This window comes from Cavia porcellus, unplaced genomic scaffold (assembly GCF_034190915.1).
Source record: "Cavia porcellus strain 051 isolate PalLab524CR breed Dunkin Hartley unplaced genomic scaffold, mCavPor4.1 scaffold_25, whole genome shotgun sequence".
Lineage (NCBI taxonomy): Eukaryota > Metazoa > Chordata > Mammalia > Rodentia > Caviidae > Cavia > Cavia porcellus.
In genome coordinates, this window is record NW_026947508.1 from 11,277,281 (window position 1) to 11,296,536 (window position 19,256).

The following is a 19,256-nucleotide window of genomic DNA, read 5'->3' on the forward strand; positions in this document are numbered from 1 at the left end:
GCTGCCAGCATAAAACTCACAGCGTGCTGCCCAGATGAGCAGCATCTTTGGAAAGGCTCCAGGAGGCCACTGCAGACGCAGCGCTGTTGAGTTTTAAGGTGCCGCCTCCCCCGCCACACACACACACACACACACACACACACACACACACTCTTTGGGAATTTAAAAAAGGGCTAAGGCTTAGGTCACTCAGGGTGTTAAATGTAACCAGTGACTTAGAGTCATGCCCCGTTGGACACACACACCCACTGCAAGACCATCTAGGAACTCAAATACATTCAAAGTATCCACGATAACCCCAAAAGGCAGCTCGAGGGTTAAGCTGGTTTCCAGCGACCTCCAAACAGGGCCACCTGCACCTGGACCCCCTCAATGCAGCTGTTGTCCCCTCCATCCCCTTTCCACCTGCTCAGGGCTCCCTAAGTGCCTGGATGTCACCATATGCACCTTGCCCCTTTACTTCACCCCTTCCTTGCATGACTTCCAGATTTGAAAAAGCCTCTGAGGCCACCCAGCCTTCCACTCCAGTCCTGTCTCACCCGATTGCTCCCGCCGACTACCTTCCACCTCCCAGCACGTTTCTCAGCCCATCAAGGGATTCCTGACGACCGGCCGCAGTGTGTTTGCGATGATTTATTAGTATGCTGGTATTTGTAACACGCTACGTGGATGCTGCATGTTATGAGTCAACTTTCTCTCTCGAAGCTCGCCAATCCCCTGGTGTTTTCCCAGCATCTCGGGCTGGAGGGACCACCCAGTTCTGGCAGGCTCCAGAATGTCCTCCATTGCTCAAGCCACCTCCCCTTGAACCCCAAGAGCTCTTCTTCCCAAAGCATTCTGCCATCCTTGTACCCCACCCCTCTTTTGCACAGTGCTGTTGTTTTTCTTAATGTTATTTCATCCCTTCCCAAAAGACAGTTACACAAGTGGATGTAGGAGGAAGGAAAGAAACAAGTCAGTGATGACTAAGTCGGCCTTGCTCCCTCGCTGCTGGAATAGCGTCAGAATTGGCTCTCGCTCACCCCAGACTCTGTAAAAATCCTTTACTGAGGGTGTGATTTTTCCTGAAGATCATTCTTTCCACATGACCAAATGCTGCAATGTGTCACCAGTGCCGATTCTTTCTTGCTGCCAGAATCCATGTTTGGGGCACAGAGCTGAGGCTCATGCAGAAACCATGATCCCCAAGAAAGAGGCCACTGGTATTCCTGGAAGTTTCCTCTCCAGTCAGAGCTCATCAATTAGGTTTTTTTCCTCCTTCACAACTTCTTTGGGTTTTGGGGCTGAAACAAATGATTTTCCTGAAATGCAAGGACCTTGGATTTCCAAGTTCAAAAAGGTTCAAACAAAATGAGCTCCCAGCACGCATCTCTGGCTTTGGGGCAGATCACATCTGGGTGGTTTCTGTATGGGCGGCCCCCCGAGTCTCAGGCCTCAAAAGGGAAGGCAAGCAGCAGACAGCTCGTGCTCCTGCTCTGTGGTCTCTGTGGTCGCAGGGCCTGCAAACCCTGCACATTGTGTGAAAAGTCAGCCCGAGGTGTCAAGAAGATTCACGCATTCGGGCAGCATTTCCTGAGCTCTGAGTTTAAGTTCAGCAAGGCTCCAGTGGGAAGCCCCCTTTTTTACAAGATGCAACAGGTACTAAAAGGGAGCTCCTGCACCTGTGTGTCACCATGCCCATCTCCTCCCTCCTCCCCTGCCCCCAGCTGTACAGGAGCCAAGTAGGAAGCTGACCAGGGAGCCAAATCCACACAGCCAGTCCAAGCCATTCAAGGAAAAACCCCAGTTTTAGTGATAAAACCACATATATCTGTGGTTTTCCAAGAAAAAAAAAAAAAACCCTCATGTGTTCTTGCTGTGAAGTTTGTTCCCATGTCAAGCTGATGCAAAATATAACAGAGGTGGACTTCTTTCATGCCAATCTTTAGAAGTCATAATTTGGGGGTAAACAGACTCCTCAGAGTTTTGAAAGTAAATTAGCTGCTTTGTGAAGAAGACCAAGAATTGGACAAGCTAAGCATCTACAGAGATCATTTTGCATTCATTAAATAGCATCAATTTTCTTCTGTTTGGTCCCTCAGGTAGGAATGACATATAGAATCAGGTAGGAATGACATATAGAACTTTGTAAATAAATGGAAAAACTTCCCAAGACTAACAGAAACTTAATTCTGAGCTTTGCAAAAGAAAAAAAAAAATCATTGGCGCTGATCATTTTTATCCTTATGAACAAGTGAATGATAATTTCATATTTTATGAACTCCGAGGGTTTTTTTGTTTCATTCTTTAAAATACCTTTCCATTCTGTAATGTTCGGAAACTAAGCGACACCTGTCTTTTGAATGTCTTTCTGTGCCAGTCGCTTTGTAGCCACTGTCTGGCTGCAGCTTCTCAGGGGTTCTCAACCCCCACTGTCGTTCTTAGGCCCTGCACCCCTATTTGGACCTTGGCTGGTGGGCATGGCTTTACAGGGACCCTCAGCACTGTCCTAACATTTAATGCACAGTCCTGTCTCAAGCTTGTGACACCACCTTCCCTGGGTGCTCTTTGAAATTCGGAGTCCTGGGTCCCACCCTTGAGATTAGCATTGTTTGTCTGGGTTGGAGCCTGGGAATCTGTATTACAGCCAGGGGTTCCCAGGCTGGAGCTTTGCAGTTTTATGGTGACAGACTGGATCACAGAGATAAATCCTCCTGGGTTCTTCCCCCAGCTCTGTCCTATGAGCCTTTGAGAACACCTTTCCTCTTGTGTCTCCTTCAAATAGCAACGTAGAGCTCTCCCTGTCCCCTGAAAGTGGAGTCACAGGCAACAGCCTGGCCCAGCAGCTATTCTGCAGAGTCATCCCTTTGCTGGTGCGGCCCTGGGGGAGAGGACCACTCTGTCCCTTGTCCTTCTCCCCAACTTGCAAGATCTTTCCAGGAATGAGCCGGGCCCCATCTGCTTCTGGTGCGTCGGTGCAGAAAGCCGCCTGGGTTCCCTCCACCCTGGCCTCCTGGTCGCAGGCCCGCAGGTCCACCTTCTCCAGACCCTGCAACCCTCGCAGAGAACGCCAGTGTTTCGCCTCCGTGTCTCCATGGCAACCGATCGAGTGTCACAGATCCAGGATGGTGACTCCACAGCGTGGGGAATCCAGAGAAGGGGCTGCGGGGATGCCACCCAGACCCCCGACCCCCACCCACCCCAACTTCGGCCGGGTGACCCCTCTCCCTTCCCGCGGCGGCTCGGCTACTCTCCTGAGAACATGATGGGGGGCGCGATCCCTCCCAGGCCCAGCCTCCCGGGGGTTAGTGACGGCGGGGTGCACCCAGCGCGGCGGGGGCGCGAGACGCGGGCGACTGAAAGGGCCGGGGTGCAGGGCGCGCGGGCCGGGGGAGGCGGGACGCGGGGCGGGGCGGGCGGTCCCCGAAGTCCCACCCCGGGGCGGTGCCGGCCGGGCAGTGTCAGGAAAAGGAAGCGCGCGGCGCGAGGCAGCGGAGGCCGGGCCGAGCAGCGCCGCGCGGGCCACCATGGCCACGGACGAGCTGGCCACCAAGCTGAGCCGGCGGCTGCAGATGGAAGGCGAGGGCGGCGGCGAGGCGGCCGGGCAGCTGGGCCTGAACGGGGCGGCGGCCGCGGGGGGCTCCGGGGCGCCCGACGAGGCGGCCGAGGCTCTGGGCAGCGCGGACGACGAGCTGAGCGCCAAGCTGCTGCGGCGCGCGGACCTCAACCAGGGCATCGGGGAGCCCCAGTCGCCCAGCCGCCGCGTCTTCAACCCCTACACCGAGTTCAAGGAGTTCTCCAGGAAGCAGATCAAGGACATGGAGAAGATGTTCAAACAGTGAGTGCCCGGCCCCCTTCCCCTGCTCCCGCGCCACCCCGGGCCCCAGCCACCAGGCACGCGCCCCAGAATCCCGCACGCCAGGGCTGCAGACTCGGCACCTCCTTCCCGGGCATCACGCGGCTTCCAGACCCACGCATCTGGGTCTGGGGATCCCCGTCCCTGGCACGTGACCCCACCTCCTGAGGATACTGTGCCCTTACACCGAGAGTCCCCACACCGGGGACCCCAGGCGCCTTCCAGGCAACCGCGAGGCCAGGCACTGCCACACATGGGCGCCAGACCCAGCTCAGGCCCAGGACCCCTCGGCTGCTGGTGACCCTGCCCACCGCCCCCAACCCACACACGGAAACCCAGGGACGACGTCCCAGCAACTGGCACTCCCACCCCACGCACCCCTAGTGCCTGTCGGGGTGGGGCATCCCCAGCACCTGTACCACACGCATCACTTCGCTGGGGTTTTCTCATTTCCTCCGCTTACTCAGATCCCCGCAGACTGGGTTGTGATGGGGGCACCCCCACCCTCGAGTTCTTCAGCGTTTACTAGTGTGGTAAACTGGGGGCAGCGACTCTCTAGCCCCTTCCGCTCCCTCCCCCACACCCTCGAGCTGATGGCCTTCCCAGGGAGGGGCCCCTTAATCCCTGTTCCCCACCCTCCATGCAGGTAAACTGCCCCGTCCTCCCCCAGGCCGAGTGCCTCAGGGCTTTGCCTTCCTCCTCGCCCAACCTCCCTCCTCCTCTTGCCCCACCCCACGTCCCTGCACCTTGCTTCTACCTCTGTCTGAAGCCCCCCACCTCCGTGCTGCCCCTTCCCTCCCTAGGAAGGGTCCCAGGTGCCCTGGCCTACTCCTATCCTAGCTGATGCCCCGTTCCTGCCAGTCCTGCCCTTTACCCCACACACTGTGCCCTCTCCAGGTTAAACGGGCACCCCCGGGCTGGTGGGCACAGCTCTTCCAACAGCAGAATTCAAAGCATGATACTCTTGGGGGGCCCAGTTCCCCTTCAGGTCTATCCCTTGCTCCACCATACGGGGACTTGAGGTGGGTGGCCACTGTCCCCCAGCTATGTTTGTGCCCACTGATGATGAAAGCATCCAGTCCCTCCCTTTGGTGGCTTTCCCCACCTCCTGTAGCCCATCCCCCGCCACTGGTCCCAGAGAGTGGACAGCCCTGGTACTGGGGCCTGGGGCCGAGTGGGTCAGAAGGGGGAAGACCATCTAGAGGCTGAGGCCTAGGTGGGAGAGATGAGAGGTCTAGCCCAGCTGGCACAGGCAGCCCAGGGCTGAGGGAGAGGTGCCACAAGCCTGGCCCCGCCTTGGCTGTGCAGGCAGAAGGGTATCAGCCCCCCACACGTAGCTGGCAGTGCCCAGACACAGAGCAGGAAGTCCAGGAAGGGGCGTTGTGGGAACAGGCCCGCAGTGTGAGGCAGACTCTCCCCACTTCCCTCTGGCGTAGCTTCCCCATTCGACCCCCACACAAGGGAAGAGAGTTTTGGTTCCTGGCCCCTGGTGGCTGGAAACCCCGTGCTATTTCGGGAGTCAAATCCTTGCCCCCCTGTGCAGGACCTCTGTGTGCAAATCCACTGTGACTCCAGGTCCTGGTCCTCAAAGCCCGGAGAGGGGGTTTCCATGTTCCAGGAAGAACAGGTTGAAAAGTCCCGAGCCCTCCCTCGCAGCGCTTGCCCGGTGGAGGAGCCAGAGGCAGGCAGTTGCCCAAGGACAGATCCCAGCCTTGATAGGACGGAGGCCTGAATGAGCTCATCAGGCCTCCCCCGCAATGCTCTAACTGAGCTGTTCTCATCGCCCTTGTGTCCGTGAGGGACTGGGGGACAGGGGGACAGACGAGTCAAATAGCTTGCTGAAACCACACAGCTAGAAAATGGTGGGGCTGGGACTCAAACCAGGGTCTGTGACTTCAAAACCTTTATGTTCCTTTCCGGGTTTCCCACGACAGGCACCTGCATCCACTCACATCTTCCGAATGCATGGCTGATTGTTCCGTATCACGTACCCACCTTGAACCCCGTTTCTTCCTTCCCCTAGAGCCCTCCTCTTGGGCTTCTATGGCATCCCTACCACCACCCCCCCACAAAGTGCTATTTGGGAGGACCTGGCACCCCCAAGTGAGCAGGGCATGGGAGGCTGCATTTTGGTTGCCAGGGCCATGGTGGAAGTGTCTTGAGCCTGCCTTTGTGAAGTGTGCTGTTTGGGGGCCAGTTTGATGTGGGGTGCTTTGGCAGGGATGAGGGGAAGCTGAACTCCTCCAAGCCACCCATCTCTCGTCACTGGCAGTGCTGGTTGGGGTGTTGCGAAGAGTGTGAGGGGACAGGAAAGGGCTGAGAAGCTGGACTTACAGAAGAGGAAGTGCCACCCGCTGGGGGTGCTGACCAGGGTGGAAGGCTGCAGAGTTTGTATTCAAGGAAACAAGGCTTCACTGTGCCAGCCCAGCCCAGCCCAGTCCCGGCTGTGAGCGGCCAACAGACGGGCTCTCTGGAGGACAAAACCACCCGTTCTGCTTTCTCTGTCTGAGTGGGACTGCAGCCTCCTGGGTCCCAGCAGGGCCCAGGGATCACAGCCAGGGCTTTGCTGGGAACATAGGGCAGGGCAGAGAGAGCCTGCACCCTGAGGACCCGTGCCACAGTCGGCCGACACAGTGGGTGCAGGATTGGGAGCCAACCTTTCCTCGGCGGGCCACAGCTAGGAAGCTAGCCTTCCATTCCATCAAGCTGGCCCTTGCCAGGCCTCAGTCTACCCATCTGTTCAAGGAGCAGGCTGTATCTACAGTTCCCAAGGTCCTCCTGCTCTGACCTTGGTCTGCAACGTCAGAACCATGGGGAGTAGGTGTGCTGTAGGTGCCTCCTGAGGACGCTGTTCAGGAGGGACTGAGGGACTCTGCCATCCCTGGTCCTCAGGTCACAGCCATGCACCTCCTCCCAGAGCTTGAGGGTTGACTTCAGCCCTCCTCCCCACTCTAAAAGAAAAGGAAACTGAGGCCCAGGAAGGGGTAGTGATTTGCTTAGGGTCACGGGAAGGTCTTCATCCTTGTCTGGACAGTGGGGACAGTGGCCTTGCTTCTTGGGCCAGGACTTGGAGATGATACACACGGGGTTCAGCCAGCCAGGTACTGGGCACACTGGGCATCACGTCTTGAAGTCTGGACTCTCAGCTGCCCTCCTGTGGCCTAAGACTGTATCCCCACCTCGAACCCCCCACCTTTCTCCCTCCTTCTAGGAAGTGACCTCAGGGGTGCCCACCCCTGGCTGGCCACAGCCTAGGAGAGGCTCTGTGGGGCTCTGTAAACTGAGACCTGCCCAAAGGTAGGCCGCCGTGGGGAATCTGAGGAAGGTGGCCTAGTTCCTGTCCAGCCCGGCCCTGTCCCCAGCTCCTCCCCCACCTTATCGCGTGACCCCTTGCGTCAGGCAGGCAGGCTTCCCTTTCCTCCTGGCTGTTCTTATCCTCACAGCTCCTGAGGCCACCCCGCCTTGTCCACCCTTCCTTCAGTGTCAAGAGCAGGGACTTAGGAACCCACAGCCCCGTTCAAATCCCAGCTGTGGGCCTTGGAGCAAGTTACTTAAACCTGTCTGCGACTGCGTTCCAGACTCTGAGACAGAGATGAGACTCTACACACTGTGGGACTGGAGAGTACTTAGTAACCCAGCACTTGGCACACAGAAAGTACTTAACTAAGTCACTGTCACCATCATGCCCAGCCCAGCATAGCCCTCTCCCGGTTGGTGTCACCCCATAGGGATGACGCTGAGGCAGCCCCCACACCGGCTTCCGGCTGCTGGCTGCCTCCACTTCCCCTACCGGGGCTGCCAGACTGGCCACAACCCTTTTGCCTTGGACCAGAGTGACAGACACCTGGTGTGAGCATCCTGCTTTCCTCCTGCCAAACAGACCATGATTGACAGCTACATATGGCTTTGATAAATAACAAAAATGGAGAAATGAATTCATTATCACTTAATTATGTGGAAGGCAGGTGCCAGGAAAAAAAGAAGAGCAAATAGCCCTGGAGTGACACAAAACCGGGACTCCAGCCTCTGCCTGTCCCCGCCCCGCTGGGTACTGGCTTCTCTGAGCCTCTGGTTTTCCCTGGGACTCCAGAGCCTTCCTGGTAAAGTATTGACGAATAGGTGTGACGGTGCCCGGGCCGCGGGATGGCGTTTATGGAAGACAAGTTGCGGTCCACTTGCTTATTCATCCAAAAGATATTTTATTAAGCTTGTGCAAGTTCTAATGAAGAGGAAGAAGGAGAAAAAATCCAGTGTGTGCCCTTGAGAGGCTTAAAGTCTCAGAAAATGGTAATGGCTCATTGGGGCGGGTGGGGGGGACCCCAGACCTAGGAACAGAGACGCCCCTTACTCCTGCCATGAACCAAAATCTATCACTGCAGCCACGTGCCCCTCAGCCAGCTGCTGCTGTGTCCCCTTGCCGGGGAGAGGTTATTACTGCTGCCAGTGGAACAGATTTTGGTCCCCGGGGATCAGCTGAACCTCACACCGGCTCGGGGAGGTGGATGTGATCCTTGTCCTTGCTTGATAGATCAGGAAATGGAGGCTCAAAGAGGTTGGGTCACTTGTTTGAGGTTTTAAGGTTAGAAGCAGGTGCACCTGCAGAGCCCCCAGAGGCCAAGTGGACGGTGGTCCTGGTTGAGGGTGAGGACGCCCCCAGAGCCGCAGGGGAGCCATCAGTGGAAGCAGAGACGGTCCTTGCCTGCTGCAGCACAGAGCTCGGCTCTCTTGAGGAGCTGCCCAGCACCCTGGGGAGGGAGGACTTCCTGACCCGGGGCCCACTCTGTTCCTCCTACTTCCTGTCTGCCTCTGAGTCACCTTTTCTCAACCTCCTCTGGGGACTTTCTGGGTCCCCCTGGCCTTCCTGCCTGCCTTCTGTTTTTACCCATCTTGTCTGTCCTGTCCTGCAACCTGGGTGCCAGGCCTGGGCCTGGCTTTGGCCGGAAGACTCTGGGCTCTTTCCCAGGCCCCATTGGCTCAAGGCAGGTCGGAGGCCCTTCCCATGAGGCCAGCCAAGCCAGAGGAGGTACAGTCACTCTGCTGGCTTGGCAGGGACAGTCCCCACGCCCTCCCACAGCTGCCTGCCCGCAGCTGCCCAGCTACCCTCTCCTTGGCTGACTTCCACTTTTCAAGGATAGTGGAGGACATTTCAGTGCTGGGCAGGTGTGGCCATCCAGGGCCAGGCCCAGGCAGTCCCATGCACAGAGGAGCCCACCCTAGCCCTCAGCCCCTCATCCGGCCACTGTTGAGTCTTTTCTTAGCCCAGTACGAGCTTCTCATCACCCATATTACCTACGCGGGGACTGAGTATCCGAATGGTTGAATCCAGAGTCACACGGCAATGTGGCCAGAGGCAGGATTTGAACCTGAGTTTGCCAACCCCGTCAGCTGCACCCTGGAGTTTATTAACAGTGTAGAGACCCCATGTGCCCCCAAACCTGTCAGATCAGAGTCTGCATTTTTACCAGATCCCTGCAGGTGTGGTCAAGCCAGCCCATAGCCCGGCCTTGCCACTTGCCTAAAGGTGAGCGACCTATGAGTGACCCCAGCTAGGTCACTTCATCTGTCCGAGCTGCTCAGGGATAATAAAGAATGCAGTCACCAATAAACTAAATGACAATGGACAGCGGTTATGAAAGGCATTCAATAAATGTCTGTATAGTCAGTATCCTAATAATCACGGTCATGAGGAAGAGCAGGCCGGGAGGGAGGCAGTGGTGGAGATTTTAACAAGTTGAATGCTGAGTCCACAGCCAGGTGGGCCCACAGGCTTCTGAGCCCTCAGCAGAGTACAACGCCCTCTCCAGCCACCTGCCCACCAGGGCCCCGCCATGCCCGGAAGGCCCTTAGCAGAGCACTGGAATGCAGTGGAAGGTGACAGAATTGGGGTCCCTTGTCCTCTCTCTCAAGCCAGCTGCTCCCCTCCTCTGCCTGTGCAACAGCTGTCATGCTGCTCCAGAGAGGGGACACAGCCAAAACCAGCCACCTTAAGGAAGCAGTGTGTGTCCTGTCCTCGGAGGTAATCAAAACACCAAGCAGGAAAACTTCATTGGGAATTTGGTCTTCCTGATGGGTTTAATAAAGTGTCCCTCTAGCTCAGAAATGCTCTGATGCCAGTCTGATAGTAGCAGAATGCCACCCCTTTTCTCTCAGGCCTGGTTGGAGTCCCAGCTACACCCTTGTTGCCTCTGACCTTGGCCGATTCACTTCCTTTTTAAGCCTCAGTCTCCTCGTCCATTAAATGGGGATGTTTATGCCTGTTTCGCCAAGTTCTTATAAAGATCTGATGCCAAACACTTGGCATAGACAGGGCTCAGCAGAGTAGCCATGTCGGTGTAAAGGGCACAGGCCTCAGTACAGGGCAGGGCACTGATGCTATGGCCACTGCCACGCCTGTGCCCCTTGGTTATCAGAATGTAGGATCCAGGAGCAGAGAAGCAGCCAACCGGGTGGGACTGGAGCTCAACCTAAGGGCAGGGTCTGCTGGGTGGCAGCCCGTGTGCCATTTCAGTGGGGGATGGGAGGGATTCTGTCACCACTGTCCAGGGCAGCAGCTGCTGAGAACTATTCAGGGGAGGCAGATAGGAATGTGGGCACCATGCCAGGCCCCGCAGCCTCCCTCCGGAGCTGGAGAAAAGTGCTGAGCTCCCAGCCTGCTGGATGGCACTGGCTTCCCGAGCAAGTCCCACATGGGGCTCTCAGTCCGGTCCCCCAAGCCCGAGAAAGGGGCACTCTATGGACCAGGGAGAAGCGGGAAAGAAAGCTGCCAGCCAGTGGAGTCCTGAGGTCCACCCACCATGTGACCTCAGGCTGCTGGCTGTCCTCGCTGGTCCCAAATCCCTCCATAATAGGAAGCAAATGGAGACTCTGGGTGGGTCTTGGGCGTGACCGCCCTTCTCCTGGACCCTCTGAGCCTTTCCAGCTGAGGAAAAGGCCTCAGGAGGAGAGTCTGCTCACCTGTACACTTCCGTGCTCAGGTTGCAGGGATCTTTCTATTGGGCCTAGTAGGAAAGGAGGTAGGACCAGGCTGGTCCCCGTGAGCCTTTCCCGAGCCCTGCACCATCAGGACCAGAGCCCCCAGGAGAATGTGTATTTTTTTAATCAGCATTACCAATATCACCTTTTTTTTTTCATACTGGGGATCGAACTCACGACCATGTGCTTGCAAAGCAGGCGCTTATGCCGCTGAGCTAAATCCCCAGCCCCAACATCACCATTCTTAAATATTATATGTGTAAAGTACTTAATGGAGTGAGTATCAGGGTGTTGTGCCACGCACCTGTAATCCTAGCACTCTGGAAAGCTGAGGCAGGAGGATTGCAAGTCTAGCCCATGCTGAGCAGCTTAGTAAGACCCTGTCTGAAAATGTACATGTAAAAAGACCTAAGAATGTAGCTTAGTGCAAAGGCCCTGGGTTCAATCCTTAGTGCTGAAAAAAAAATTCATATAACAACCATTGTTATAGTAATGAAACTGACAGATTTTTAAGTACCTACTATGAACTGGCCATTTTATTTCCCTACCTGCATTTACCCGTTACAGCACTAACAGCAGTAATTCTTGGTCCCGTTAGCATGTATCCATGTGTCCTGCACGCCTGGCCCTGAGCTAAGGTGTAAAGTTTCCGTCATCTCTCTGAGTCTCATCTCAGTTCTTTGATGTGCGTGGGGAAATTGAGGTTTTTGGGTTTAGGTGCCCAGGTGACCGGCCAGCAGGTGGCAGAGCTGGGGTTTGGATCCAGGTCTGTCTGAGCACAGGCTTCAAGGCCTTCTGCCATGGAGTTAACCCTGAACCTGGCTGAGCCGGGGCCTGGGCCACATGGTGGGAATGGTCCCCCGCTAAGACCCCCTTCTCCCAGGGCACAGACGTCTCCCAGCCCTCTGTCACCTGGCCTTGGTGATGGATGTGTTGGCACTGGAGCCAGCCCCTGCATTGTCCCCCTGGGCGCCCAGCCTGCCAGGGAGGGAACCCAGCCCCAGTAATTGATTGGTCCTTGATTGATACAAGTGGTGGTTGAAACCACCGTTTGAACCTCAGCCCAGCCAGACCTGGGAGCTGCCAGGAACAGAGGAATTCACAGCCTAAGCCTCCTTCCAAGTTTAGACACTTAAACCGCACTTCCTCTGAGATTGAGTTGCTGGTGGCTTTGGAAAAAACTCTTACACGGGAGCAGCACAGACAGCTGAGGCTCTGGGGCCTGAAGGGAAGCAGCGTGGGGCGACCCGGCCTGGGTCTGAGTCCCTGGGCTGCTGGCCCCCACCTAACCCTGGCTGTGCAGGGCTGTGGAGCTCAGGGGCTGTGGACACAAAGCCTGGCCCTTGAGGCGGGCTTCTGGTCACAGGCTGGCTCTGTGGGCCAAATCTTTGCAAATTTCTCAGCGAGTCTGAGCTCAGTCAGTCCTCAAGGTGACCCTGTGAGGGACACTGTCATATCAGGGCTTCTAACCCTCAATGCCACAGGCCTTTGGGGCTGGGTCACCTGTGGTGGGGACTGTCCTGTGTACTGTGACATCGAGCAGCCTCCCGACCTCCATCCCTGGAAGCCAGGAGCGACCTCTCCCCAGAAAGAGATCACAAATACCCGCAGCTGTGTTATGCCCACCCTGAAGAACCCCTGGGCTGTGCCAGTGTAGCCTGGCTCCCCACTGACCTTGACCTACCTTGGAGCCCAAGTCCAGAGAGAAATGGGAGCCTGGTATGCCCCAGGGACCCTTGGTGGGGGTGGGGGTGGCCTGCGTGACGCACCAGCCCCACCCCTGAGTCCCTCCTGGCAGAAGCCTCCAGCCCCTCCTGGCCTGTCTGCTCCCACCCAACCCTCTCCCCCGGGGTGGGACCTGTGTTTCCTCCAGGGTTGCTAAGTCCCATCGTTTTGTGCTGTGGCTCCCAACCCCTGACTCACTTGCTTGGAAACTATTTATACCCCTTGAACAAATGCTCCCCTCTGCTCCGGCAGACTCGGTCTGTGTTCTGCAAGCAGCCCAGGGACACAGGCAGGGGGCTGGGCACAGAGCAAATGCACCTGTTTATGAGCGTGATGGATCTGGGGTGTAGGCCCAGCTCTTTCCTGACTGCTGTGTGACCTCGGGTGGCTCACCTAACCTTTCTGAGCCTCTGTAAGCTAGGATTATTACAGGGCTTAAGCAAATGAATTTTCCAGCACAAAGGCAGATGCAGGAAGCAGCTGCTGTGAGGGGTGCAAAGATTATGTCTAACTAGAGAAGGGAGCAGGAGCTGGGAACCCAAAGATGGCCCAGGAACAAGACGTGTGTTTGTGTAGGATGTCCAAGTCCCCAGGACATAGGTCTCCAGAGACCTGGCCTGTCTGTGTCATGCTGCTGTCACCAGCAGCGCTGTCACTCAGCCAGCTGGAGGGCTGAGGGCCTGCACGAATTCTCATTAGGCACAGGAAAGCCTGTTTGCCAGCCCCCGCCCCAGCTGTCCTCGGAGCCAGGCAGGGCAGGCTTTTGGACCGCCTGGTAAGAAGGCTGTGTGCTCCAGGCAAAGCAACACCTCCCCCTGCAGGGGACAGGCCTGCAGGCCACCTCAAACCCCTCCACAGGCACACGCACACATACGTGCGTGCATTTCAATGCCCACCCTGACCCTGACTGCCAGGTAGTTTAGGAGTAGAAGAGGGAAGGGAAGGGTACAGGCCAGATGTCTTGTATCACTATCCTGGTGCCAGGCTGCCAGGGTCTCTGCCACTCCCTGGGGCCCAGGCACAGTTTATTCCCTGGCCACACCCTAGCCCTGCCCCTCTCACTCTGACCCTTGGCCCTGCCTCTGCTCCACTGCTTGACAAAGGCGCAGAAAAGAAACCCACAGGAAGAGGCGGCCCTGCCTTGATTCTTAGGTTATTTATTCATTCAACACTTGCAGTGCCTGTTAGTGCTATTCCAGGGCCTTTGCATAAGCTGGGGGCCTGAAGTTTGATCCCCAGCCCAGAAAAACAAAAAGGCCACCTTTCACAGCCTTTAGCCTGTGCTTCTCAATTTGGGGGTGACTTTGAACCCCAGAGAACATGTCCTGATGCCTGGGAGACACATGCACACCACGCTGCAGTCAGACAAAATCACCCACCTTAGCCCACAAGCTCTGCCACCAGAAGTGGAGCTGGGGAGTAGGCTGAGAGGTCCCTCAAGTGTTCATAGGGATGCACATGGCTAGGAGCTGCCAGAGGTGATCAGAGCTAGGTCCACACTCTGTAGAATGTGGATTCTGTCTCACCGCTCATCCAAGTCATGTCGGTCCAGAGTGGCTGTGGTTTCAGCTTGTGCTACAGCCTGGGCGCAAGGTTAGCTTCGGTGAACATGCAGGAAGGAGCTGCAGGCCAAATGGTCATTTCCTCCTCATTAGAAATAACCAAGCAGGAGCAGAGCCCCGCAGCAGGTCTCTGTCTGGTCTGAGGTCTCATCTAGCCTTGACAGATGACATTGATAAGGGGCCTCCGAATGATACAGAGAAATACAGTAGCTCCCAGCCTGCAGGATGTCTGATATACCGAGTCCCCCAAAGTCAAAAAATGAATTCTGAGGGACCATGGAGGTTAAGAGTAGGAAACTTTATTTAGGGTGAGACAGCTCCCAAGAGAGATGGGAGGGGACCTGGAAAGTGGGCTGCCAAGGAGTCCACTGCTCAAAGGATAAAGCAAGACCACGAGGTGGATATGACACGGGACAGAGCTCTGATTCACCAGTAAGATTGCAGGCATAGACACCTCAGTACCGTTGATCGTGGGAAGGCAGTAAGTTGGTGGAAAGAAGGACCTTTTTGGAAGAGACAGGACAGGTGGTCCTGGCCACCCAGCTGGAGCTGTTGAGAATATGGATTGTAGTTTGTTTGTCCCTGGGGAGGCATGCAGGTGTGGTCGCTCCGCCTTTATCTTGGAGCCTGGCCTTCAGCAAATGTGCCTCCACCCACAGCTGTGTTGTGTTTTTATCTTCTGCACCGACTCCTTCGGTATTTCTTCTTTAGCTGTCTATAGTGACATGATGGGGGAGCGCCCCCTGAGCCCCTGGGATCCCTGCCCCAATCCTGTGGAGCCTCTGGCCGCCAGCTATAAAGGATGCCAAGGAGTCCTCAGGCCCCTCTCTGCACCCACAGGTACGACACCGGGCGCGATGGCTTCATCGATCTGATGGAGCTGAAGCTCATGATGGAGAAACTTGGGGCTCCCCAGACCCACCTGGGCCTGAAAAACATGATCAAGGAGGTGGATGAGGACTTTGACAGCAAGCTCAGCTTCCGGGAGGTGGGTCCTGCTGCAGCCCTCTCCCCGAGACTGCAGCCCGAGGGCTTAGTGGCCTGGGAGACACCTGCCCCGTTTGTCCCTGAGAGATGGGACTGTCTGCAGTACTGGGTCCTCACCCTGAGACAGGATGAGGACCCTGTGCTCATCCAGCACCCTGGATGACCTGTGCTCCGGGAGGAAATGGGGTCTTAAAGCCAGAGAGCAGTGCCATACGACCCTAGGGAGTATGGGGAGGCCTGCAGGGGGCGCCCTGGGAGAGTCCTGGCCTGGGGGAGCCCTTCAGAGCCGGAGGTCACAGGTTCCAATCCTGGCACTGAGATGGCAGGCAGCTGCGTATTAGCGCCTTCCTTGAAGAAGAAACCAATGGAATATCTGGGGGCCGCTAGGAGATGAAAAGTGGAGGTGGCTGTTAGCAGGGGCTAAATGTGGACAAAGAAGAGGTCCCCCGTTGTGCAGATGGCCAAGCTGAGGCCCAGAGAGGGAGGCCAAGGGCACGGATGGGTGACACCAGCTCTTCAACTCCCAGTCTAGGCAGGCTAGAGGCCAGCCTGGTGCAGCAGGGACTTTGACTCCTGTGGCTCCCTCCTGACACTCACGATCTTCCCCCTGCAGTTCCTCCTGATCTTCCGAAAGGCAGCTGCCGGGGAGCTGGAGGAGGACAGCGGGCTGCACGTGCTGGCCCGCCTCTCTGAGATCGATGTCTCCACCGAGGGCGTCAAGGGCGCCAAGAGCTTCTTCGAGGCCAAGGTGAGGCATCTGAGGACCACGTGCCTCCGGGCAGCTGTGCCCCAAGCCCGAGTGCCACCCCTTCCTGTTCACACCAACTGCCTGCCAGGTTGGATGTGCCCCATTCAGGGGCAGGGGCATGGGAGACAGCAGGGCAGGTCCCCGGGGAAGCTGACCCTCAGTCCCAGTTTAGAGAGAGCCAGGGGGTCCCAGATTCTAAATGGAGAAACTGAGGCTCAGAGAGGCGATGGCAGCTCACCACGGGGCAGAAGGCACCAGCGCGGAGGCCCTACCCGCTCTGATCCCTCCCCGCCCAGGTGCAGGCCATCAACATGTCCAGCCGCTTCGAGGAGGAGATCAAGGCTGAGCAGGAGGAGAGGAAGAAGCAGGCGGAGGAGATGAAACAGCGGAAAGCGGCCTTCAAGGAGCTGCAGTCCACCTTCAAGTAGTGCGGCCGCAGCCACCACCGGCCCTGCCGGGCCCAGTGGGCAGGCGGGGCAGGCACACGGGAGGCCGGCCGGAGCACTACTAACCCTGACGTGCGAACGGAGCTAGTCCAGGGCTCTCACGCTCTCCCTGGCCACTGCCTGCTCCTTCTGCTGATCCCACAGCTGCGACCCCAGCACCACCCCTGCCGGGCCCAGCCCTCCCTGCAGCCCTGCGCCTCACACTCCTGGCCCAAGGCTCCTCTACGCCTGTGTACCTGTCCTTCTCACCCATCCCATCCCATCCTCCTGCACTAACCTGCAGGCTGCCCTGCCTGGGGCCCCTGACAGCCCCGTACCAGATGGGGACAGCAAAGATCAGGGCTGTCCGCTTAGAGCAGGACCCAGAAGACTCTGCCCCAGGGCCCTCCAGCTCTGCCCCTCAGTCTGCCGGGATGGAAGGGCTTCTATTTTGGTAAGGGGACCTAGGCCATGTTACCCTATGGGGACGTAGAGATGGGGCCCAGCCAGGCAGGGTGAGGAGCCGCTGTGCCCATCTACCTCATGGGCCCACACTCTGCCAGGCCTACCATGGGATCATGGGTGGAAGACTTGGGGTGCAGAAACACTGCTCCCCGCCACCCCGTGCATATCCTGAAGGTCCCAGGGGAGCTGCGGAGAGAAGCTCGAGAGGAGGGACTGGGGCCCCCCCCAAGGTGGGCTGGAAATGTCTGCACAGACACCGGGAGCAGGGCCTGGCCCCTTTTGCACCCTCCTTCCTGAGTGACACCCCCAGCTTTGTCACCAGCGGCTCCTGCCTGTCACACCCACCCCTAGGAAGCATGGGGACCCGCGTGCCATGGCCAGATGGGCATGGCCAAGCCCCCCGTGTGCTTGCTCACGTGTACCCATGTGTGTGTCTGTGTCTCTTGCCGTGTGTATCGTGAAACTGTGACCGTCACCCAGTTTGGACAAGTCAGCGGCCGTCAAGGCCACCGTTATGCAGCATTCAGTGTGTGTCATGACAGCATCACTGCTTTCTAACTCGATCGATGACCCTTTATTTTAGTACTGCGCCCCAGGAGCCCCGGAGCTCCCAAAGGACTCAAGAGGTTTTATTTTTTGGCCTCAGAACCTGCAGGACGTGGGAGGGGCCGGCCCGAGGGTGGCCTTCGCCCTGGATTGCGTTTGCCTTAGCGGATATGTTTATACAGATGAATATAAAAATCTCCTTTTTCTTTGTGCTTTTGGCTTTTTATATTTTTCTTCATTTCCTTCACCCCCCACCCCCAAAAGCTACTTCTTCATTTGGTGGTACGATTATTTTTTTTAACTAAAATAAGATAAAATTCTATATTCTTAGGTGTGTGTGGTTCTTGCTGGTGAGTGGGGTGGGATGGGGCTGGGAGAGGAAGGGACAGCCTGAGGTCACCTCAGTGTGAGGTGGACGTGTCCCAAGCGTGGGGAAGACGGGACTCTATGGAGAAATTTTGCCTACAAGAAGCCACCATATTCTTGCAAAGCTCTGTGGGTATTAATCCTCCAGCCACCCCCTGACAAGGGTGCAGGTTTATTCCTCTGATGCAACGGGGCTGGGCAGCCTGCACCTCGCCTGGAGGTCACCGAGGAGAGGGTGCAGCTCCTGGCATCCCTCTCACCCTTGCTTTTTTCACCTCTCCGACGGAAACAGCCGCGCTGATCTCATGGTGGTTAGCGCTGGACACACCGTCCACCCGAGGAGGGCGGGACAGTCAATGTTCACTCCGCATCCCTAAGAGGCAGGAGCGCTGCAAGGTTCGGAATTGACGTGCCACCCCACCCCATCCCCCATCTCCCACCCTAGCCATGCACAGGCATCTGGAAGCACCCGGGGGTGGAACCCGAGGCTCTCTGTGCGGGTCTGGACAGACCAGGCTCCCACCAAGCCGCGGGTCCAGTACCAGCGCATAGCGGGGTCTGCAGGCCTCTCCGAGGGCAGGTGGGGGAGGAAGAGCGGGGGTTAAACTGGGCACCGCTGCCCCCCGGGTGGCCGTGGCTGGTACTGCAGCGCCCTCGGGCTTCCTCCCTGCCGTGCCTGGGGAAGGCTGGAAGGAAGCTCCTTTGTGGGGTACAGCACCCCACGCACGTGCCACGTGCCGCGCCATGCCTGAGAAGCCACCATCAATCCAAGGCGAGGCGATATGCCCCCTCTCAGTCCACCTTGCCCAAAGGAAGGACCTCAATTCCTAACCTGCTGGGCATGGCTGAAGCTGCAGAGCCACCCCCAGCCGGCCTGGTGCTGGACGCAGCCTGGAGTCCAGGGGGTCAGAGACGGAGCTGCCGTCCCAGGCCAGAGCCTGGCAACACCCCGCTGCCAGCCCTGGCCCTGGCCGGGAGGTGCTGAGAATGAAGAGGCCAGCAGTGATCCAGGGGCCAGGAAGTGGGGGGCCCCTCAACCCCCCCCCCAGGTTGCATCTTCCTCTAAAGCCTCCCTGAGCCCCCCTGGGGCCCAGCCCCATCGCCAAACACCGAACTAAACTTAGTGTCCCCAGGGCCCTCTCGTCCCCTGCGGCTTCCATCTGCTTTGGAGGAGACATCCCGCCAGCCCCAGCCCCCTCCACGGGCCTCATCCAAGAGGCAACAGCTGCCACCCGAGTTCTGTCCCAGCGCCCGCACACAGGGCCCTGTCAGCGGCACTTGCCGGATTCCCAGGCCCTCACCCAACCTTGGCACTGCTCTGCCAAGGCCCCAGGGCACCATCTGACAGACCTCTGCCACATTTCTCTTGCTTATTTTTCCAGTACTGCCTGTCCTTGACAGCTCGGTGACGCTGCTGTCGCAGGTCCTGTCGCAGATCCTGGGAGGCCTTGCTCTGGGCCCTGGAGACCTTGGGGCTCAGCTGGGTGGAGTGGGATTCCTTGTGCACAGGGAGTCCTTGGACTGAGCCGTGGCTCTAGGCGAGGGCAGTTTTCGCCTGCTTACCCAGGGCTTGCTGGACACGCTGTGGGCCCAGAGGAGATACAGGGATGACCCATATCAGACCC

At 57.5% G+C, this 19,256-nt stretch overlaps 1 protein-coding gene across 1 annotated transcript; it reads left to right on the plus strand.

The window, feature by feature from the left end:
* The first annotated feature begins 3,433 nt into the window (after positions 1–3,433).
* Positions 3,434–17,587, plus strand: Efhd2 (EF-hand domain family member D2). Its single transcript, XM_003471184.3, has 4 exons — positions 3,434–3,817; positions 14,935–15,082; positions 15,695–15,829; positions 16,126–17,587. The coding sequence occupies exons 1-4, from the start codon at positions 3,507–3,509 to the stop codon at positions 16,255–16,257; spliced, it is 726 nt and encodes a 241-aa protein (XP_003471232.3). The 5' UTR covers positions 3,434–3,506; the 3' UTR covers positions 16,258–17,587.
* Positions 17,588–19,256: the final 1,669 nt, after the last annotated feature.

Excerpts from the sequence above, each read along its gene's own strand:
- Efhd2 (XM_003471184.3), top strand. The coding sequence starts at position 3,507 with ATGGCCACGGACGAGCTGGCCACCAAGCTGAGCCGGCGGCTGCAGATG. Across the intron at positions 3,818-14,934 it reads ATGGAGAAGATGTTCAAACA|GTACGACACCGGGCGCGATG; the intron begins GTGAGTGCCCGG and ends CTGCACCCACAG. Across the intron at positions 15,830-16,125 it reads AGAGCTTCTTCGAGGCCAAG|GTGCAGGCCATCAACATGTC; the intron begins GTGAGGCATCTG and ends CTCCCCGCCCAG.